The 18,936-nt window shown below is 48.7% G+C and overlaps 1 protein-coding gene across 1 annotated transcript in view; it reads right to left on the minus strand.

Moving 5' to 3' along the window:
* Positions 1–18,936, minus strand: part of DMC1 (DNA meiotic recombinase 1) — a 159,457-nt gene that overhangs the window by 30,438 nt on the left and 110,083 nt on the right. Inside the window, exons 10-11 of the mRNA XM_088455055.1 lie at positions 11,878–11,992; positions 10,763–10,823 (exon numbers count right to left, since the gene is read on the minus strand). Coding sequence (XP_088311181.1) covers positions 10,763–10,823; positions 11,878–11,992 — 176 coding nt within the window. The remainder of the gene's footprint in view (positions 1–10,762; positions 10,824–11,877; positions 11,993–18,936) is intronic.

Here is an 18,936-nt window from a genome sequence, read left to right on the forward strand (position 1 = left end):
ACAAACAATTAAAATATTGTTCTTTTTTTTTCGGTCTTTGTGAAATGTGTGGGCTGTAGCCGCACCTGCATCCTTAAAGCAGCAGCGACAAGCGTGCGTCTGTCTGTTAAAGGGTGGTGACACCCTCAAAGTGTGCTACACAAAGAATAAAAATATTCTTCTTCTTTTTTCTGTCTTTGTGAATTGTGTGGGCTGTAGCCGCACTTGCATCCTCAAAGCAGCAGCGACAAGCGTGCGTCTGTCTGTTAGAGGGTGGTGTAACCCTCAAAGTGTGCTCCACAAACAATAAAAATATTCTTTTTTTTTTTCTGTCTTTGTGAATTGTGTGGGCTGTAGCCGCACTTGAATCCTCAAAGCAGCAGCGACAAGCGTGCGTCTGTCTGTTAAAGGATTACATCGGTGACAGCATCCAAGTAGGCATGTCAGACAGTCCGTACCTGTACTGGCAGGAAAAAGAAGCAATTTGGAGGTCCCTGTACAAACTGGCTCTATTTTACCTGAGTTGCCCCCCCTCCAGTGTGTACTCCGAAAGAGTGTTTAGTGCAGCCGGGAACCTTGTTAGCGAAAGGCGTAGGAGGTTGCTTCCACAAAATGTGGAGAAGATGATGTTCATAAAATGAATGATCAACTCTTCCATGGAGACCAGCCTCCAGAACGTACAGAGGGACCTGTGGTTCCAGCAGGGACGAATTAATACTCTGTGAGGATGAGGATGTACATAACACTGAAGAGGGTGAGGAATCTGTGGATGAGGAGGATGAGGACGACTTCTTGCCTCCGTAGAGCCAGTTTGTGCAGGGACAGATTAATTGCCAGCTTGTTTTGTGGGGGCCCAAACGAACCAATCATTTCAGCCACAGTTGTGTGGCAGACCCTGGCACTGAAATGATTGGTTTGTTAAAGTGTGCATGTCCTGTTTATACAACATAAGGGTGGGTGGGAGGGCCCAAGGACAATTCCATCTTGCACCTCTTTTTTTTCTTTGCATTATGTACAGTTTGGGGCCTAGTTTTTCAATGCCATCCTGTCTGCCACTGCAGTTTCACGCCTAGATGGGTCACGTGTTTGTGCCGCCCACTCGTGTCGCTTAGCATAGTCATCCAGCTACCTCGGTGCAACCTTTTGGACATAAAAACACTATTGTGAGGTGTGAGGTATTCAGAATAGACTGGAAATGAGTGGAAATTAAGGTTATTGAGGTTAATAATAGCATAGGAGCAGAAAAACCTACAAATTCTGTGATTTTAGCTGTTTTTATGCTTTTTTTCAAAAAAATACAGATCCAAAACACAAAACCCAGAACCCAAAACACGGAAGGGTGGTTTTGGCAAAACCAATCCAGATCCAAAACACGAAGAAAGATCCAGATCCAAAACCAAAACACAAAACACGAAAAGTGGCCGGTGCACACCCCTAGTTACTAGGCGAGTATGTGTGATAGTGAGTGTGCATGTATGTTATAATAAACTTTTACTGACACGGTGTGTGTGTTGTGTTTTTTTTTTTAAAGTATTTCTTTGGCTGTGGAACTACAGAGAAGTTCGTAATGCCCTGCATGCTGGTACTTGTGATTCTCCAAGTACCAGCATGCGGGGGAGGCTTGCTGGGATGTGTAGTACCACAGCTAAAGACAATATAAACACTTCTATTGTACACAACACATTTACACTATCAACTGTGGTGCCCTGCAGAGGGGGACCCCCCAGGGCTGGGCAGACTAGCGGTCAGGAGTAATACTCTGGCTGGGGAAAGGTTTTCTCTGGCTGTGGCATTACCCCCCCCCCCCCTCACTAGAAAGAGTCTGGTGCTTGTTATGGAAATTACAGGGGACCCCTACTCGTTTTGTCCCGTTTTCCATAACCAGGACCGGCTCAGAAAAGCCCTGTGCTGGTATTTAATATACAGGTGATCCCTACGCATTTTGGATCCTGCATTTTTAGAACCAGTGCAGGCTGTACAAAGCCCGGGCTGGTTATGCTTGGGAGGGGGCGCACGTCCTTTTTATTAAAAACACACTGACAGAAGCCTTCACGGATCTCACTGATCTGTGATGGCTTAATTGCATTAAAAGGTGCGATTAAGCCATCATTAATTGTGATGGCTAGTCGCATTAAAAGGTGTTAGTTTACATAGGGAAATACTCGCATAGATTCGCATAGTGTAGTAGCCTCAAGCTCAAAAGTTTGCAGTCTATTACATTTGCGAGTCCCGGCACAAACTCACACCTTCAAAATATGCGCAAAGGTGCGAGATGGATTTTACTTTAAATCGCGACCTATTACATTTATTTATTACCAGTTATTTATATAGCTCACACACTATGGTATATTTTTGTGGGGAGCCAATTAACCTATCAGTATATTTTTGGAGTGTGGGATGAAACCGGAGCAAACCCATGCAAGCACAGGGAGAATATACAAACTCCACACAGTTAGGGCTGTAGTGGGAATCAGATCCTTGACCTCAGTGCTGTGCGCCAATAACGCTAACCATTACACCGTCTGTGCTGCACAATTTTGGCCCTCAGTGTTTAAATCCTGGTGCTGAGCACAAAGCAGAGTATGCAAAATGTGCATATATTTTATATGTTTAGGCCCTCATTCAGAGCCGTACGCTCTGAGCAGAGCGCACGCTCTGAATGAGGGCCGGGCTCCATTTTCATGGAGCGTCCTCCTGGACGCTCGTATAGCTGTGGGTCACCACCCACAGGCTATACGAGCGTGCTTTTTGATGGCCGCGATGGTCGAGACCATCGCGACCATCGAAATTGCGAGCCGGAGCCTGCGGTTGAGGTTTTCAACCGCAAGCTCCGGAGTGATTTTGGCTCTATCAGAGCCAAAATCACTCCCACTGACATCACTAGTGATATCAGTGGGCCGGCTTCTGACGGGAGGCGTTCCCGTGGGAACGCCCCCGTCAGGGAGGCACGCCCCCGGCACGCCCACCAAAGGGGGCGTGCTGTCAATCAACATTGACAGCACGCCCCCTTTGATCGGACACAACGAGCGAAGGACTTTCCTTCGCTCGTCGCGTCTGGTGCATGCGCACGACGGAGCTCCCTCCGTCGTGCGCATGCTCAGTGCATAACATCGACCCACTTGCGAGCGGACAGCCGCTCGCGAGTGGGTCTGAATCAGGCCCTTAATGTGTTGAAATGTATAGGTGTATAAAATAAGTAAGTAATATATTTCAAAGGTATTTTGTTTTATTAGGCTTTATCATTTGGGAAAGATTGTTCTTGGGACATTCTCTCATAGAAAGTGTGAAGCTGCATACACACACAACGATTTTTTGAACCATATATTGTTAAACGATATCGTTTAACGATAATCATTTGAAAAAAATCGTTCACTTTCTGAGTCAAACGATGAACGATAATCGTTCATGCGCGTTCAAGTTTGCAGTTTGTAGTTCAGTCAGACTTGTCAACTCAACGATTTTCATTAAGGGAATATGCAAAAATCGTTTGTAGTTCAAAAAAATCGTTCATTACACTTTAAAAAATCTGACAGATAATCTGACAGATAATCTGACAGAAAATCGTTCATAAAATCGTCCATAAAATCGTTGGTAACAAAATCATTGTGTGTGTATGCAGCTTTAATGTTAACGACTGTATCCTGAGATCAGCAAAGGCAATGTTAACTTATAGCACTTTCTTTGAAATGCACACTAGGTGGTCTCTTGTGTGTCTGTGTGTACATGTACTTGAGGAAGTCATATGTTAATTATATTACTGTTTAAATCATATAGACCAGTAGTCAGGGAACAGGGGTAAATTAGCCCACATGGGGTAAAAATGAAATTCCTGGGGGTAATCGACGGACAGCCGGGCATGCATATGAATCATTCTATAATATAGAATGATTCATATGCATGCCCAGCGCACGCAGGGAGGCTCTAAACCGGACGCCCGCTGAGATGTTATTACCAGCGGGCACCTGGCTCCTTCCCTGCAGTGTCGCGTTAGCCAGAGGCTGGAGTTCTCTTCTGAACTCCAGCTTCCGCCTCTCTTCATGCGCACTATGGGAGGGACGTCACATGCTACGCCGCCCACCGCCCCCTCCTCATTGGATGATACACGTGACGTGCCCGCCCCCCCACACCCGGAAGTGCAGATAAATGAGCAGCACAAGCATTGTCCACTCACAAACTCCTGGAAGGCCTTACCGCCGAAACGCGGGTGGCGACTTTACACAGACAACAAACCCCACCTGAACCCACGACACCCGCATCCGGATACAGGATCGCCGGTGTCATTTTGCAACGCCTCCACTCCGTCCACGGCTATACAAGACACTAGGAGGCTCCCATCGGTCCAGGGGACCTGGAACCCCACATACACTGCGTGTACGCTGACAACAAATAGCCATTCAAAGACCCCTCGATCTCGTGAGGTGCACTCACTCATTAAGGTGGCCCGGCCACCTCCTCCAACAAGCGCCCTGCATTCTCGCATTCCGACCACCAAACCAGCAGAGCATGCCAGGAAGAGAAAAACACAGCATTCATTCCCAAGCATCTCGGCCGCACCATCCACCCACTCCAATAACCTATCTGTAGGTAAGTACTCTGTAAACTTTGATACCACCGTGCAGGACGCCGCCTATTGCGAGACATTCATTAAGCAATAAACTGACTTCCAAGGTACCTGGACACTCCCAAAAGGCTTGTAAGACTGCAGCACTCCCGCTAGGCTGTTTTAGCGGGGCGCTGCGCCCTGCCCTCCTTCTGGAGGGCAAAAAGCGCCCTGCCCTCCTTCTGGAGGGCAAAAAGCGCCCTGCCCTCCTTCTGGAGGGCAAAAGTGCCCTGCCCTCACCGCACAGTGCACAGCTAACACCAGTGGTGGGCTGGGCTGGGGGGCAGGGTGCCATGTGCACCCCGGGCCGCAGCGTCATGCGGGCCGCGGGCAGTCTGTGTCACTGTGACACAGACTGCACCACGTGTGTAGCGATGACCGGACGGAGTTCGGTCAGCCCTACACAAGTGACAAACACACAGCCGCCGGCTCCGGCAGCTGTGTGTTTGTTGTAGGCAGCAGCCAATGAGAGTCTGTCAGACTCTCATTAGCTGCTGCTGCGCCCACTGCGGGAACCGCTTCATCTTCCGGCTACCGCAGTGGGCAATGGGAGAAACTTCATGATGTCATATGACGTCTCTCCCATAATGCAGAGCGGCCCGGGAGGACAGACGGAGGAGCAGATGGCGGCGGCGGGTGTCTACTGGGGGGGGGTCTGGCACTACAATGAGGAGACCACTACTGGGGGCACTACAAAGGGGGGGATATACTACTATTGGGGGCACTACAAGGGGGGTGGGGGACTACTACTACTACTGGGGACACTACAAGGGGGGGACTACTACTGAGGGCACTACAAGGGGGGGGACTTCTACTACTGGGGGCACTACAAGGGGGCGGACTACTACTACTGGGGGCACTACAAGGGGGGGACTACTACTACTGGGGGCACAAGGGGGGGACTACTACTACTGGGGGCACTACAAAGGGGGGGACTACTACTACTGGGGGCACTACAAGGGGGGACTACTACTACTGGGGGCACTACAAGGAGGGGGACTACTACTACTGGGGGCACTACAAGGGGGGACTACTACTACTGGGGGCACTACAAGGGGGGTCTACTACTACTGGGGTCACTACAAGGGGGGGACTACTACTCCTGGGGGCACTACAAGGGGGGGCTACTACTGGGGGCACTACAAGGGGGTTCTACTACTACTGGGGGCACTACAAGGGGGGGGACTACTTCTAGGGGCACTACAAGGGGAGGGGACTACTACTAGGGGCACTACAAGGGGAGGGGACTACTACTAGGGGCACTGCATAGGGGGGAGGGGGCTAGTACTAGGGGCACTACATAGGGAGAGGGGACTACCACTGGGGGCACTGCATCGAGGGACCACTGCTGGGGGCTCTATATAAAGGGCAATACTGGGGGTACTGCATAGGGGGAGACTACAACTGGGGCCACTATATAAGGGGCACTGCATAGGGGGTACCACTATTGGGGGCACTATATAAGGGGCTTACTACTGGGGGCACAAGGGGCACTGCACAGGGGGGACCACTACTGGGGGCACTATATAAGGGGCTTACTACTGGGGGCACAAGGGGCACTCCATAGGGGGGATCACTACTGGGGGCACTACTGGAGGCCTGCATAAGGGTGTTCTCTCCTGTGGCACACGGGGGCACTGCATATGGGCACTACGACAGGGGGCTGCCCCTAATCTTTATTTTTACCTTACATTAATCCCATATGGACCCGCCTCCTCCCTGAAACACTTGAGGGGAGGCAGCGCCGTAGCACGCACGTTCTTCGGGCACCCTGGCTACACGCTACTCCTCTGCCAGGGCCGCCTGCATGCATTTGCCCCCCAGGCTAAAAGTTGCCAGCCAGCCCCTGGCTAACACAGCCTGTGGGAGCCGTCTTCACCCGCGGGTCACAGTGTCCCGCTGGTGGGGAAATGTGCAGTGACCTGGTCACCACCGGTGAATAGACGCTGATATGTGCAGGCTGCTTGCTCGGGAGAGTTAGGCAGAGAGAAGACACTGCAATCTCGGGTGAGTAATCTCCTGCAAAACGTGCTACTCAGGGGAGATATCTCGTTCTGCTTCACCATCAGACGTCTCACTCTCAGCTAAACTCACTTCTTTGTAAATTTAAGAGTTTCAGGAGCCTCAAATCACCCGAGTTTCTGCGAAGCTAATCTACCCCTTATAGTAAAAAATACTAAAACAGTAAAGTGCAATAAAAGATATAAATGTTCACAGGTCTTGTGCAAAGAAACAAAATGATGTAAAAGTGAAAGCAAGTGTCCTTCACCATTTTCACATGTGGTAAGAGTGAATGAGAGGTACTCAAAATGCGTCAGTAGGAGTGAGGCAAAACTCCAAAGGACCGCCAAACGGACATCTGGTGGCTTACTTTCACCCTTTCCTGGACCCCAGGAATTCAATGGAGATGTGGTGATCAGGGACGTATCTATAATGGGTGCGGGGCACACGGGCCCCCGGGTCCAGGGGGGCCCCGCACCACACACCCTGCACCCGGTGTCCTGCGCACTTTTAAATAGACTCTGGGCGCACTCTAGTGCCCAGAGTCTATAACTCCGGCACTGGCCGCGCACAGCTCAGTGCGCTGCCGGACAGAGAGGAGGGGGCCAGTGTCGGAGACAGCACACGGGCCCCCTCCTCTCTAGAAACACCCCTGGTGGTGATATATGCTATTCCTATGCTGACTGCCTTGAGGTATTAATTGGATGGTTTACTGTGTGTTATATGTTAGCACACATGTGTGCTTGTACGTTTGTCTAATAAATTATCTTTTTAAATTTATCTGGCAATACATCACAATGTGATATGTTATTTGCTTTATACTGCTGCTTATCACAACCCTGTATATCGTGAGGACTACATGGCTTACTTGAAATATTGAGAAATTAAATCCCTACACCTTCCTTGCCAGTGTAAGCTTTGTTCTAAGACTGGTAAAAGGGATGTGAAAGTGGTGTAGGACACTTGTTTTCACTTTTACATCATTTTCTTATGTATATGTTTTATATTTTCTGGTCTTATATGTTGTAGATTATATGAGACACTTAGGTGGTCATATTCATGTGGATTGCACAATATTATTTCTTTGCACAGTTTCTGTGAACATTTATATCTTTTATTGCACCTTGAAATTGTTGCAAGACTGAAAGGTACCATAAAGAAGGACCTGTTTAAAAAAAAAAAAGGGTGATAGATCCATGGAAGCATACATGGAAAATCATACAGTTAAATAATTGGAAAATCATACAGTGGAAAATCATACAGTTAAATAATTCAGCAATACATGGTACAAATAAGGGGATTTTTGGTTACTTACCGTTGAGTCCTTTTCTCTGAATCAGGCTGGAGGACACTGGACCATGGGATTGTAGGTTGGGGCTGCAGCTGGCACTTATTAAACTGTAGCTTTAACTCCTATGCTCCTCCCCCCTGCAATCCCACAATTCCAGTACTTCTTTAAAAGAGTCCGGAGTGGAGTAGCAGGAACCCCATAAAACTATGAAGATGGGCGGTAGAACTGCGCTCTCGTTGACCAGGGGGTGGTGTGTTGTGGTTTCGGGGTGCTGCACCTTTGTGTGGGAGTAACTTTCCCGCACTGAATACGTATGGGGGTAGGGGGGGTAAGGTGCTCTCTTCCTGCTAGTAGTGGTGATGGTGATGACTTGTGTATGTTTGTGAGTGGTATTAATTGGAATGTTCTTCTGGTGGTGGTGGTGTTTTGGGAGTGAGAAGGAGGGTGTGATTGGGTATGGAGTGTAGTTTGGAGTAATGTGAAAAGGGGAATAAAATAGGATCAAAATGAGGCCAGTGAGACACAGTAATTTGGGACAAAATCTTTTATTGAGTAGTCACAATGCTGCTCTGTTGAGATCCCGGGCAGGTGGGTGGAGTTCAGTGATGAGTGGTGATGAGACTGGGGAGGTAGGTGGACCCTTTCAGGGGGCTTCTTCCCGTGCGGTTCAGTGACCTTGCACGTCACACCTGTGCGGCGTCCTGCGTGTTGGTGTGAGTCTTGGCAGTACTTACCTACCGGTAGGTTTTTTGTTATGGTGATGTAGGTCGATGTCGCGGCCGTTGCAGTTAGGTTGGAAGTTGCAGGTTTGTTGGTGAGCTGGATCAGCGTGTTGCTGGTGTGCTGCAGGTGCACGGCTGTTCTGATTGGTCTGTGGAGGTCAGCGACCGGAGTGTGCAGCTGAGGTTGGCTCTTGGTCGTGCCGCTGGTGGTGCGGAGCCAGAGGTGTGGATGGGTGAGCCACTGGGAGGCTGGGTTGCAGTGTGTGTGCTAGGACCACCCCTGGGAGGGGGGATGGTCTGCCCGGGATATTGACTGGAAAAAAGCCAGGGAGGAGGGAGGGATGTGGAAGGTGTGACCGGGATGGAGCTGGTCACTGGCGATGTTGGCTGTGTGGACTTGCGGCCGGATGTGCATGGTGCTCTTTTCACTGACGGTCCCTCGTGGAAATGGGATCGACGGTGGAGACAACCCTGGCCAGTAGTCAGTTGCTGCGCACGCCTGGATCGGTGTCAGGTTTGATGTGAGGGTCCCCAACGCGTTTCGGCACAGGTGCCTTCTTCAAGGAAGTGTGAGAGGATCAATGCTTCTGAGGTTCTTATGTAGTGCAACTACACTCCATACCCAATCAAACCCTCCTTCTCACTCCCAAAACACCACCACCACCACCAGAAGAAACATTCCAATTAACACCACTCACAAACACACACAAGTCATCACAATCACCACTACTAGCAGGAAGAGTGCACCTTACCCCCCCTACCCCCAACCCCATGAAACTGTTTAGAACAACCAAACAAACCAGTAGGGAAAAATAAAAACGGTCAAAAACCAAACACCTCGCACTACTGAGCATGAGAGAGGGAACGTAGTATCCCCCAGCCTGATTCAGGAAAAAGAACTCAACAGTAAGTAACCAAAAATCCCCTTTTCTCCTTCATCAAGGCTGGGGGACAGTGGACCATGGTACGTTCAAAAGCCGCGCCCAGGGGAGGGAACGCTCAGGCTGCCTGACCGGAGAACTTTTTTTTTCTTTTTACACCAGAAGTGGGTGCCGCCGGCAGCAAAAAAACCTGAAACGGAAATATGAGCAAACGTGCGGACAGGGGACCAGATAGCTGCACAGTGGGTCTGTGCATCTGAAGTCCCGCGTCGCGCTGCCCAAAAGATCACCGCCGCCCAAGCGGAAGGCGCCGACACCCAGACTGGTGGCAGTCAACCCGTCCCAGAATAGGCTGAGTAATGACCGAGCTGAAATAAAACAAAATAACAGTAAAAACAAATGTGCTGCAGAATGGCTGCATAGCAGCCCATAAAAATGGTGCCTAACTCCTCAGGCACTTAACGAAGACTGGAATTGTGGGATTGCAGGGGGGAGGAGCATAGGAGTTAAAGCTACAGTTTTATTCAGTGCCAGCTTCAGCCCCCACCTACAATCCCATGGTCCAGTGTCACCCAGCATTGATGAAGGAGAAATATTGCAATTGTTAAGACTTATGGCCTGATTCAGCAAGGATCGCAACTATGATTACACACGCAATAGGACGATTGTTGCGTTCTACGCATGCCTATGCATTGCAGTGCGCTTGCGCGAAGACTCCACTGCGATCGTGATTACGTAGACCCATCACAGAGTGATTGACAGGAAGTGCCATTTGTGGGAGGGGACGGGGGTAGGTCAGTGAAACGCAGGCGTTCCAGGGCGTTTGAACGCCGTTGCAAGGGCGTGCATAAATTAGGCACTGCGATGCCATAGGCAGCATGAGTACTCACAGCGTGTGATGAAGTTAGCAATTTCTGAGTAAGGTCAGAGCTTGTGCAAGTGTGCATGAAGCTGCGATGGTACTCGATGTTACTGGTGGTTTCACAGTCTTGCTACATTACAGTTGTGTGTAAGGTAAGGTGGGCGTCCTTATGTTGTGCTGCGACTGCATAGCAATAGCAAAGGATTAGCATATCATCGCAGTCAGACTGCGTGCGTAATCACAGCTGCGTTCACAGTTGTAAATCAGGCCCTTAGATAGAAAATATTATGTAAAGAAAGATACCCCCCAATGAAAACAAGCCTCCTATTTATTGGAATGTGTTTCCAATAGTCCCTCATTCTATTTTATCATATTAAAATGTTTAGGAAACTCAATTTTCTTAAGTGATTTATCAATATAACTTACGTCATTGTTGCTCCTGGATCAGCAGTCATTTGATTTGTGATAAATACAGCAACATTGTATTCTAAAGATAAAAGAAAGCAAAATGTTGCTCTTTTCTAATACGGATCAAACAAGCCAATTTACTTACACATGGAGGTATATTTACTTAAGTGAGAGTTTTAAAATTTACCCCATGAGCTCTGTAGTTGTTAGAGGCACAGGGTCTGATTCAGAAATTTGTACGCAGCTGCTGTGCGAAAATAGCCAATTGTCACAGAAGGCATAACAAATCCAAGTAGCTGTGTACAAAGATGCGTCATCGGTCACAGATCCTTCGATGCTCAACCTACTCAGTAGCCATATGGTCGCATAGAATAGCTGCATGTACTGATACACTATAGCCATTTTTATTTTTTTTCTGTGCCGCCTCCTGGCCACTCGCATAGCTGTGGGTGACCACCCACAGCTATAGCGAGCAGCCATGATGATGGTCGCGATGGTCAAGACCATCGCGATAATCGGGCTTGCGACGAGACCCTTGTGGTAAGGTCTCGTGGCCGCAAGCCCCAGAGAGATTTCGGCTCTAACAGAGCCGGAATCTCTCCACTGACATCACTCGTGATGTCAGTGGGGCCGCCCCCAAACGGCAAGCGTTCCCTCGGGAAAGCCTCCGTTTGGGCAGCCACCCCCCCCCGTCCCGCCCACCAAAGGGAGCGTGCTGTCACTCAACAGCGACAACTCGCCACCTTTGGTGCGAGACCCGGAGCGACGGATTGCCCGTCGCTAGCCGGGTCTCGCGCATGCGCACAACAGAGCCGGCTCCGTTGTGCGCATGCGCTGTGGGCCACCATCGACCCGGTTGCGAGCGCTCAGCGATTGCGACCGGGTATGAATCAGGCCCTCAATTTGGAATGTTGCAATGTTCGATGGTGCGACCAATGGTGCATCTTAATACTGTACACACCGCAGCACATTAACACCGCAACCGGCGGGCGTCTCTGTACAAATTCCATCCATCATTAAGATGTAGCCACAGCTGCAATAGCGCGCACCTCTGAATCAAGCCCTTTATGTTAGTTGTAAACTAGTGTCACAAACTGAGCTTGTAGGATGAACAATACAATAAATTATCTGACCTTCTGAAATTTTCTGAAGCCTGGAGAGCATCTGAGCTAGTTTCTGCTGCCTCTCAGCCAATTCTCCTCGGCCACTAAAATCCACCCGGAAGAGAGCCATGATAGAATCGATAATCTGAGGAGACCAGAAAGCAGTCACATACCTTATTCTATTCACAAATTCTGCTGTGACATGCATTTTTAACCATACCTTTAATGTAGAAATGACAAATAGAATAATCAAAATAATAGCACTAAATATTTTTGGATTCTGGTAGAAACTGTCATAAGAATCTTTGCACAAATGCAAGCACAGACTCTTATAAGGGGGCATTACAAATGTAAAGGGTAGAATATACTTAGAAACAGTTTTGGACTGGGGCATGAAGGGCCCACTGGGGGAATTTAGCAGGAGAAGCCAATGCTTAAGGGGGGTGGCCAGTCATCCCAGATGCTTGGCTAACCAATAGACAAATCTTGGTGTAGTTTCTATAGAAGGGAACCAAGCACCCATATTGATTAGTGGTACTGCTCCACTAGGTAACTGACTGCCTAATAGAGTAACAATGTATAATTTGAGGTCTGTAACCCGACACCTTGAAGAGGGGATGGGCTCTTAGGCAGTGGGGCCCACCTGGGTTTTCCCCTGTACCCCTGTGGGCCAGTCCAACCCTGCTTAAAACTATAAAATGTTAAACACCAAATTTTCATGGACATAATTCCACCTGCTATACAATAAAGTTTTTATTTACATTTAAGTACTGTATACTTGAATCCTGTCCTAGTTAAGGCTACAAGCAGGACCGGCAATATCACTAATTACTTGGTTTCCAAAGCTTTGGAGGCACTGTATAGTTTTCATTTTATTTTCCCTTTGTCACCCCAACACTATGTGCCAGCCGCTCTGATGATTTAAAATAAACACCCCTTTTCTTATTGGATGACTAGCTGGGATACCTTGCGTTGCCCGGGGTAAAGACTGGACCCTGAAATATCCCTGCAGCCTTTGTTTACATTGTCCTCGCTTATAACCCCATTCCATTGATCCTGAAGAGGACCCCATTGTTTGTTAACATGCTTGCAAACAGTTGCGTAACTAATGCGGGTGCAAGGGGTTCGGCTGCTATGGTACCCCTAGCTGCCTGTGTTGCCCGCCACTCCCCCTGCAGCCAGTCACGCACACAAGGTGGGCTGGTCCAGTCAGAGCCATCGAGGGGGTCCGGGTGTCAGCAATGTTGATTTGGTGATTACAGCTGGCGCACTGGCAGGCAGTCATGGAGAGACAGCACCACCATTCGCGAGGCAATCAGTGCTTGCGGATTGGCAGCCAATCAGCAGTGGTGACTCCTGATTGGCTGCCGGTCCGCAAGCTCCAATTGGCTCACGACCAACACCAGCACTGTCTGTTCATGTCATGCCACTGCCTGCCAGTAATTAGCTGGTGGCCCAGGCCCAAATCCACATCTGCTGATGGCACACAGGGGGGAGGCAAGAGGCTGTTGGAGGGACATCGGAAGGTGAGTTGCTGGGGGGGGAATAATGTTTAAGGGGCACTACTATTGTGTGAAATAATGTTATATGGGGCACTACTACTATGTGGCATAATCTGTAAAGGGCATTACTGTGTGGTATAATGTGTAAGGGCATTAATATGCAGTGTAAGGAGCTTTACTGTGTGGTATAATGTATAAGGGGCACTACTACTGCGTGGTATAATGTGTATAAGGGGTACTACTGTGTGGCATAACCTGAATGGGCACTGTGTGGCATAATCTGAATGGGGTCTGTGTGGCATAATCTGAATGGGGTCTGTGTGGCATAACATGAATGGGCTATGGGGGTCATTCAGACCCACTCGCGAGCGGCAGTACACTCGCAAGTGGGTCGATGTTCCCCACTGCGCATGCGCACGACAGAGGGAGCTCCGTCGTGTGCATGCGCGAGACCCGGGGAGCGACGGGCTTCCCATCGCTCTGGGTCTCGCACCAAAGGGGGCGTGCTGTCGATGTTGATTGAAGCCGGCCCCACTGACATCACTAGTGATGTCAGTGGGAGTGATTTTGGCTCTGATAGAGCCAAAATCACTCCAGGGCTTGTGGCAGGGAAACCCTACCACAGGGTCTCCATCGCAAGTCCGATGGTCAAGACCATCGCGACCATCTTTTTGGACGCTCGTATATGCTGTGGGTGGTGACCCACAGCTATACGAGCACCCAGGAGGACGCTCCATTTTCATGGAGGAGGGTCCTGATTCAGAGCGAGTACTCTGGTCAGAGCGTCCGGCTCTGAATCAGGCCCTATGTGTGGGGCAAATGTATGTTTTTTAACTCTCGGAGGGGCTTTTAAGATCTTGCTATGTGGCCCACGAAGTTGTAGTTACACCCTTGGATGCAAACACAGAGGGCTGACTAATATATATGGTAACTTTAAAAAAGACTAACTCTGGCTTTAATATGAAATTGCACGAGTCATAAAGTTTGACACTTGCTCAGACTGTGAGGTTAAAAGGATACCTTTGTAGTTTTCACACAGGTTTTTGGCAGAATGCCAATTTCCACTTCCGCCAGCTCGGATCCTGTGTAAGAATGTCCCCATTTTTAGGGATTGTGTGGCCATGACGAAGTTCAACCCTAGGCAAAAACCTAATTCTTGTCAAACTATACCACCCTTCCAAATTTGGTGGAGCTAGGTCCAAAACTCTTGCCATGCATAAAGGACAAACAGACAGACGCTTTCTCGCTTATTATATATACAGTTGTGGTGGGGAACAAGTGCTACTTTTGGCCACCAGGTGGTGATGCAGAACACATTCAAACTGTATTTATTGTGCCCTTCAGGTTATGTGTAATGGGAGAGTAAAATACCACAGTAATGCACTTTACAGATTATTCCACATAGTAGTGCCCCATATAACACATTATTCCACACAATAGTAGTGGCCCTTCCACATTATGCCACACAGTAATGCCCCTTATAACATTATTCCACGGTAATGCCCCTTACACATTATGCCCCCCCAGCAACTCGCCTCCCCGTGTCCCTCCAGCAGCTTCTTGCCTCCCCGTGTGCCATCAGCAGCCAGCAGGTGTGGATTTAATTACAGCCGGCGCACCGGCAGGCAGCATGAGACATGGACAGACAGCGCCGGCGCAATTTGAATCTTGCGCCGGTTGCGAGCCAATCGGAGCTCGTGGACCAGCAGCCAATCAGGAGCCACCACTGCTGATTTGCTGCTAGTCTGCGAGCTGATTGCCTCACGTTCAGCGGCGCTGTCTCTCCATGTCTGCCTGCCGGTGCTCCAGCTGTAATCACCAAATGAATACTGCTGCCACCTGGGCCATTTTTGGTGGCTCTGACTGGACCGGCCCACCTTGTGTGTGTGACTGGGTACAGGGGAAGCGGCAGGCCAGAGGTAGCTCGGGCACCAAAGCAACCATACCCCTTGCATTCACGGTAGTTATAGTTACTAATAATTGAGATCCTCTGCGCTAATTAAAGTGAAAAGAAGGCTAGACTGAAATAAACCACAATATGTTTTATCAAAAAATAAAAGGAAATGTAATATCCTAAAACAACAATATAACCGGTCACATAATAAATATCACATATAAGACAATGATAATGTCTACAAAAATTTTTTTTCAATATAAAACAGATAAATCAATGTTATACTACAATATATATTGAAACCTGAAGGAGTTGGATCCTAAAAAACCTGGTATTACCAGTATAAAAATTTGTAATGTGTGATACTCGAGGATTGTAATTCACATCAATTGATGCAAAATATTTGGAGTCCCGTAGCTAGTTCAGTAGAACTCAATCAAAAGTTCTGTGGAGTTCTGTTGGAAATCCGTAATAACAATGCTGGCTATGAAGTATGTATCATACGGTGTGCACACAATATATATATATATGTGTGGATGGAAGGAGACAAAGGGAGGCACTTCTCCAAACGGAGTTACCAGGCATCAACTATCTGTCAAATAAATGCAGTCCTGTAACTCACGTGTTGTACCCAGCCTCAACCTTAATCACAACAGTGTATCAGCTGTGCAGTGTATCTATGTCTCCAAGGTTCCACGGTTGTCAGGTATACACGATCCTGTGGATCTCCTGATATGCCTAGCTTCCACTTAAACAGCAGTAGTGCGTCCAGCCATGATATAAAGCATCTGAATCTCCGGGGCTCCACAGCAAGCGACAAGTGTTCAAGGAGTATACACAATAGGTCCAATACTAAGCCCTGACGCATTTCGTACCACAGTATGGGGGCTTTTTCTCTTTGAAACACCAGAAAATGGACGAAAACTGTTGTTTGAACAAATTGTTTAGATCAAACATTTAACAAACTTGTCTAAACGACAATTTTCATCTGTTTTCTGGCATGTCAGAGCAAATTGCTGATCATCAGTTACTCCCATACGTCTTCCGACTTGATCTTCCAGTTTCTATGAATGTTTGCACAGTTTTATATAGTTGTCTACTGAAACCAGTGAGCCATAATCCATTTCCTTTCCGTATCTTGACTTATACACAGTCGAGTCACATTATTATGACCATACTAATAGTCAGAGTAACCACCGTGTGCAGCATGGACAGCAGCTAGACGGGCTGGGAGTGACTCAATAAGGTGCTGGTAGGTTGACGCAGGTATCTGGAGCCATGCTGTCTGCATGGAATCGGTATGATTCCGGACCCATGCCCGGCGGTTGCAATCCCGACAGCGGCATCCCGGCAGAAGAGGAAATCCCAATTGTCAAAGGTAAGTATATACTAACCTATTTCTAACCCTAACCTTCCCCCCCAGTGCCTAACCATAATCCCCCCTAAGTCCCTAAACCTAACCCCCCCCTTCCCCGCTGCCTAAACTTAAGTCCCCCGGGAGGGTGGCTAACCCTAAGTCCCCCCCCTGGGGATGCCTAACGCTAACCCCCCCTTCCCCTAGCCTAAACGTAACCTCTCAGGGGGGTGCCTAACCATAAGTCCCCCCCAGGAACCCTAAACCTAGCCCCCCCCGCGGCTTTCCGCGCTCGGCGTCCATTCAATTGGAATGGCGGGCGTCGGGCTCCCGGCGTATGTCTAATGACAGGCGTCGGCATATTGACGCTTGTCTTTAGACCCTTGCCGGGATATGACAGTCGGGAAACCGGCTGTCTGGATTAGGTCCGCCGGCTTCCCGACTGCATACCGTCTGCAGTGCATCCCACAGGTGCTGGAGGGTTCATGGTGGAGTATCCATAGAGCGAACACAGCGATCGAGGTGGTCCCACAGATGTTCAACTAGGTTCAAGTCCAGGAAATTAGGGGGCCAGGGAAGTACTTGGAAGTCTTGGACGTGGTCGTCCAACCACTGTCGGACATTTCTAGCCATGTGACATGTCGCATTGTCTTGCTGGAAGATCCCATCTGCCTCAAGGAAGACAATCAGCATGTATGGGTGTACATGGTCTGCAAGGATGGATTCAAATCCAAATCGGGTGCCTTCCACATGGATGAGTGGGCCCAGAGAATGCCATGAAAACATTCCCCAGACCATAATGCTGCCACCACCAGCTTGTGTTCTCCTAGCAATGGTTGCAGAGTGTTTGTGTTCTGATGTTTCTTACCTGACATTCCAACGTCCATCCGTTTGATGAAGCAGAAAACGTGACTCATCAGAGAAGGCAACCGTATGCCAATCAGCGGAGGCCCAAGTCCAATACAGGCGTGAAAATTGAAGCCTTTTCTTCCAATGCACCTTCGTTAGCATAGGAGCAGTGACCATCTGTTTGCTTCAAAGCCCCATACGCAGCAGGGTTCGTTGAACTGTCAGTTTAGATACACGTCTGGTGGCCCCTGGGTTAATTTTGATGGTAAGCTGCTCCACTGTAGTGTGTTGGTCAGCCCTCACGCACCTTCGTAGCCGACGTTCACCTCACCGCATGTGGTGTGCCGCAGTTTTCACGTCGTTTATTCACAATGGTGCCATTTGAAACGCGTTGGAGACTACTATACCATAACCCCAGACCACTATACACGAGAAATATAACTATCACTTCCAGCTTCCGACAAACCGCAGTCACGTGACCACAAGCCCGAAAGCAGGAACTTGCCGCAGCAGAAGACGCACCCCAAGCCGGCTAGGGGAAGGAGTAGTCGGCCGTTGAGATCACCGAAGGTAAGTTCTCTGAATTGGAGGGGGTACCCAGCAGCTGGTTTGGAAGAACCACTTCCGTGACATCCCCTACCCAGGCAGCAGCTCACCTCCCCGGAAACACGGTCCCAGTGGGGGACCTGGAGACAGGAACACTGCTGGTGTCCGTTCCTGGCCAGAGTAGAGCCCCCTTCAGAGCGCTCCTGCACTTCTCCGGCTACTGTACTTCCTTGCGTCAACAAATTCACCCCGGGCAACAATACCATCATTATTGGACTTGGGCCAGTATCATTTACTTTGTTTTGCTTTTTAATATGTATATATTTTTTCAACAATCCTCCCAATACATCTAGGTGTTTAGCGGGACGCCGCAATCACCTTACATAAACGCTTTACTTTTACCTTGGATCTACTATATAGGGACATCATCTATATAATCCTATTGAGTATATTCCGGTGGATATTTACCAGACTGTAATTATCAGACAGGAGCGATTGCCACTACTAACCATATCCCCCAACTAGTGTCTGTGGCTAGTTGCAGATTCATATTTATAATTATTTTTATTTCTACTTCACTCATCATTTATTTATACTGAAGTTTGGAGTTTTCATTACCAACTGACCAACATGTCTGTCCAACTAAAATGATTCCCCACACATCTAACCAACTTTTCATCCAACCTGACAACTTTTTGTTAACAGACCAGCCAACTTCTGTCCAACTTGTGATGTCACAGAAGTAGGTGGGCAGTGTCTGCCTACTTCTGCAGGTTTTAAATAATTACATAAATAAGGGCCCCATTTAACAAAGAGCCTTCTTACCAGTGGCAAAGCCTCCCGGGCATTGCTGGGGCCGGCTCGGTGAAAGTGTCATGTGCTTGTGCAGACTACAGGGTCGGTGCTACCAGTAGGCAACCGTAGGCAGCCGCCTAAGGCGCCGG

This window comes from Taudactylus pleione, unplaced genomic scaffold, assembly GCF_031769625.1.
Source record: "Taudactylus pleione unplaced genomic scaffold, aTauple2 ptg000642l, whole genome shotgun sequence".
NCBI classification, from domain to species: Eukaryota; Metazoa; Chordata; class Amphibia; order Anura; family Myobatrachidae; genus Taudactylus; species Taudactylus pleione.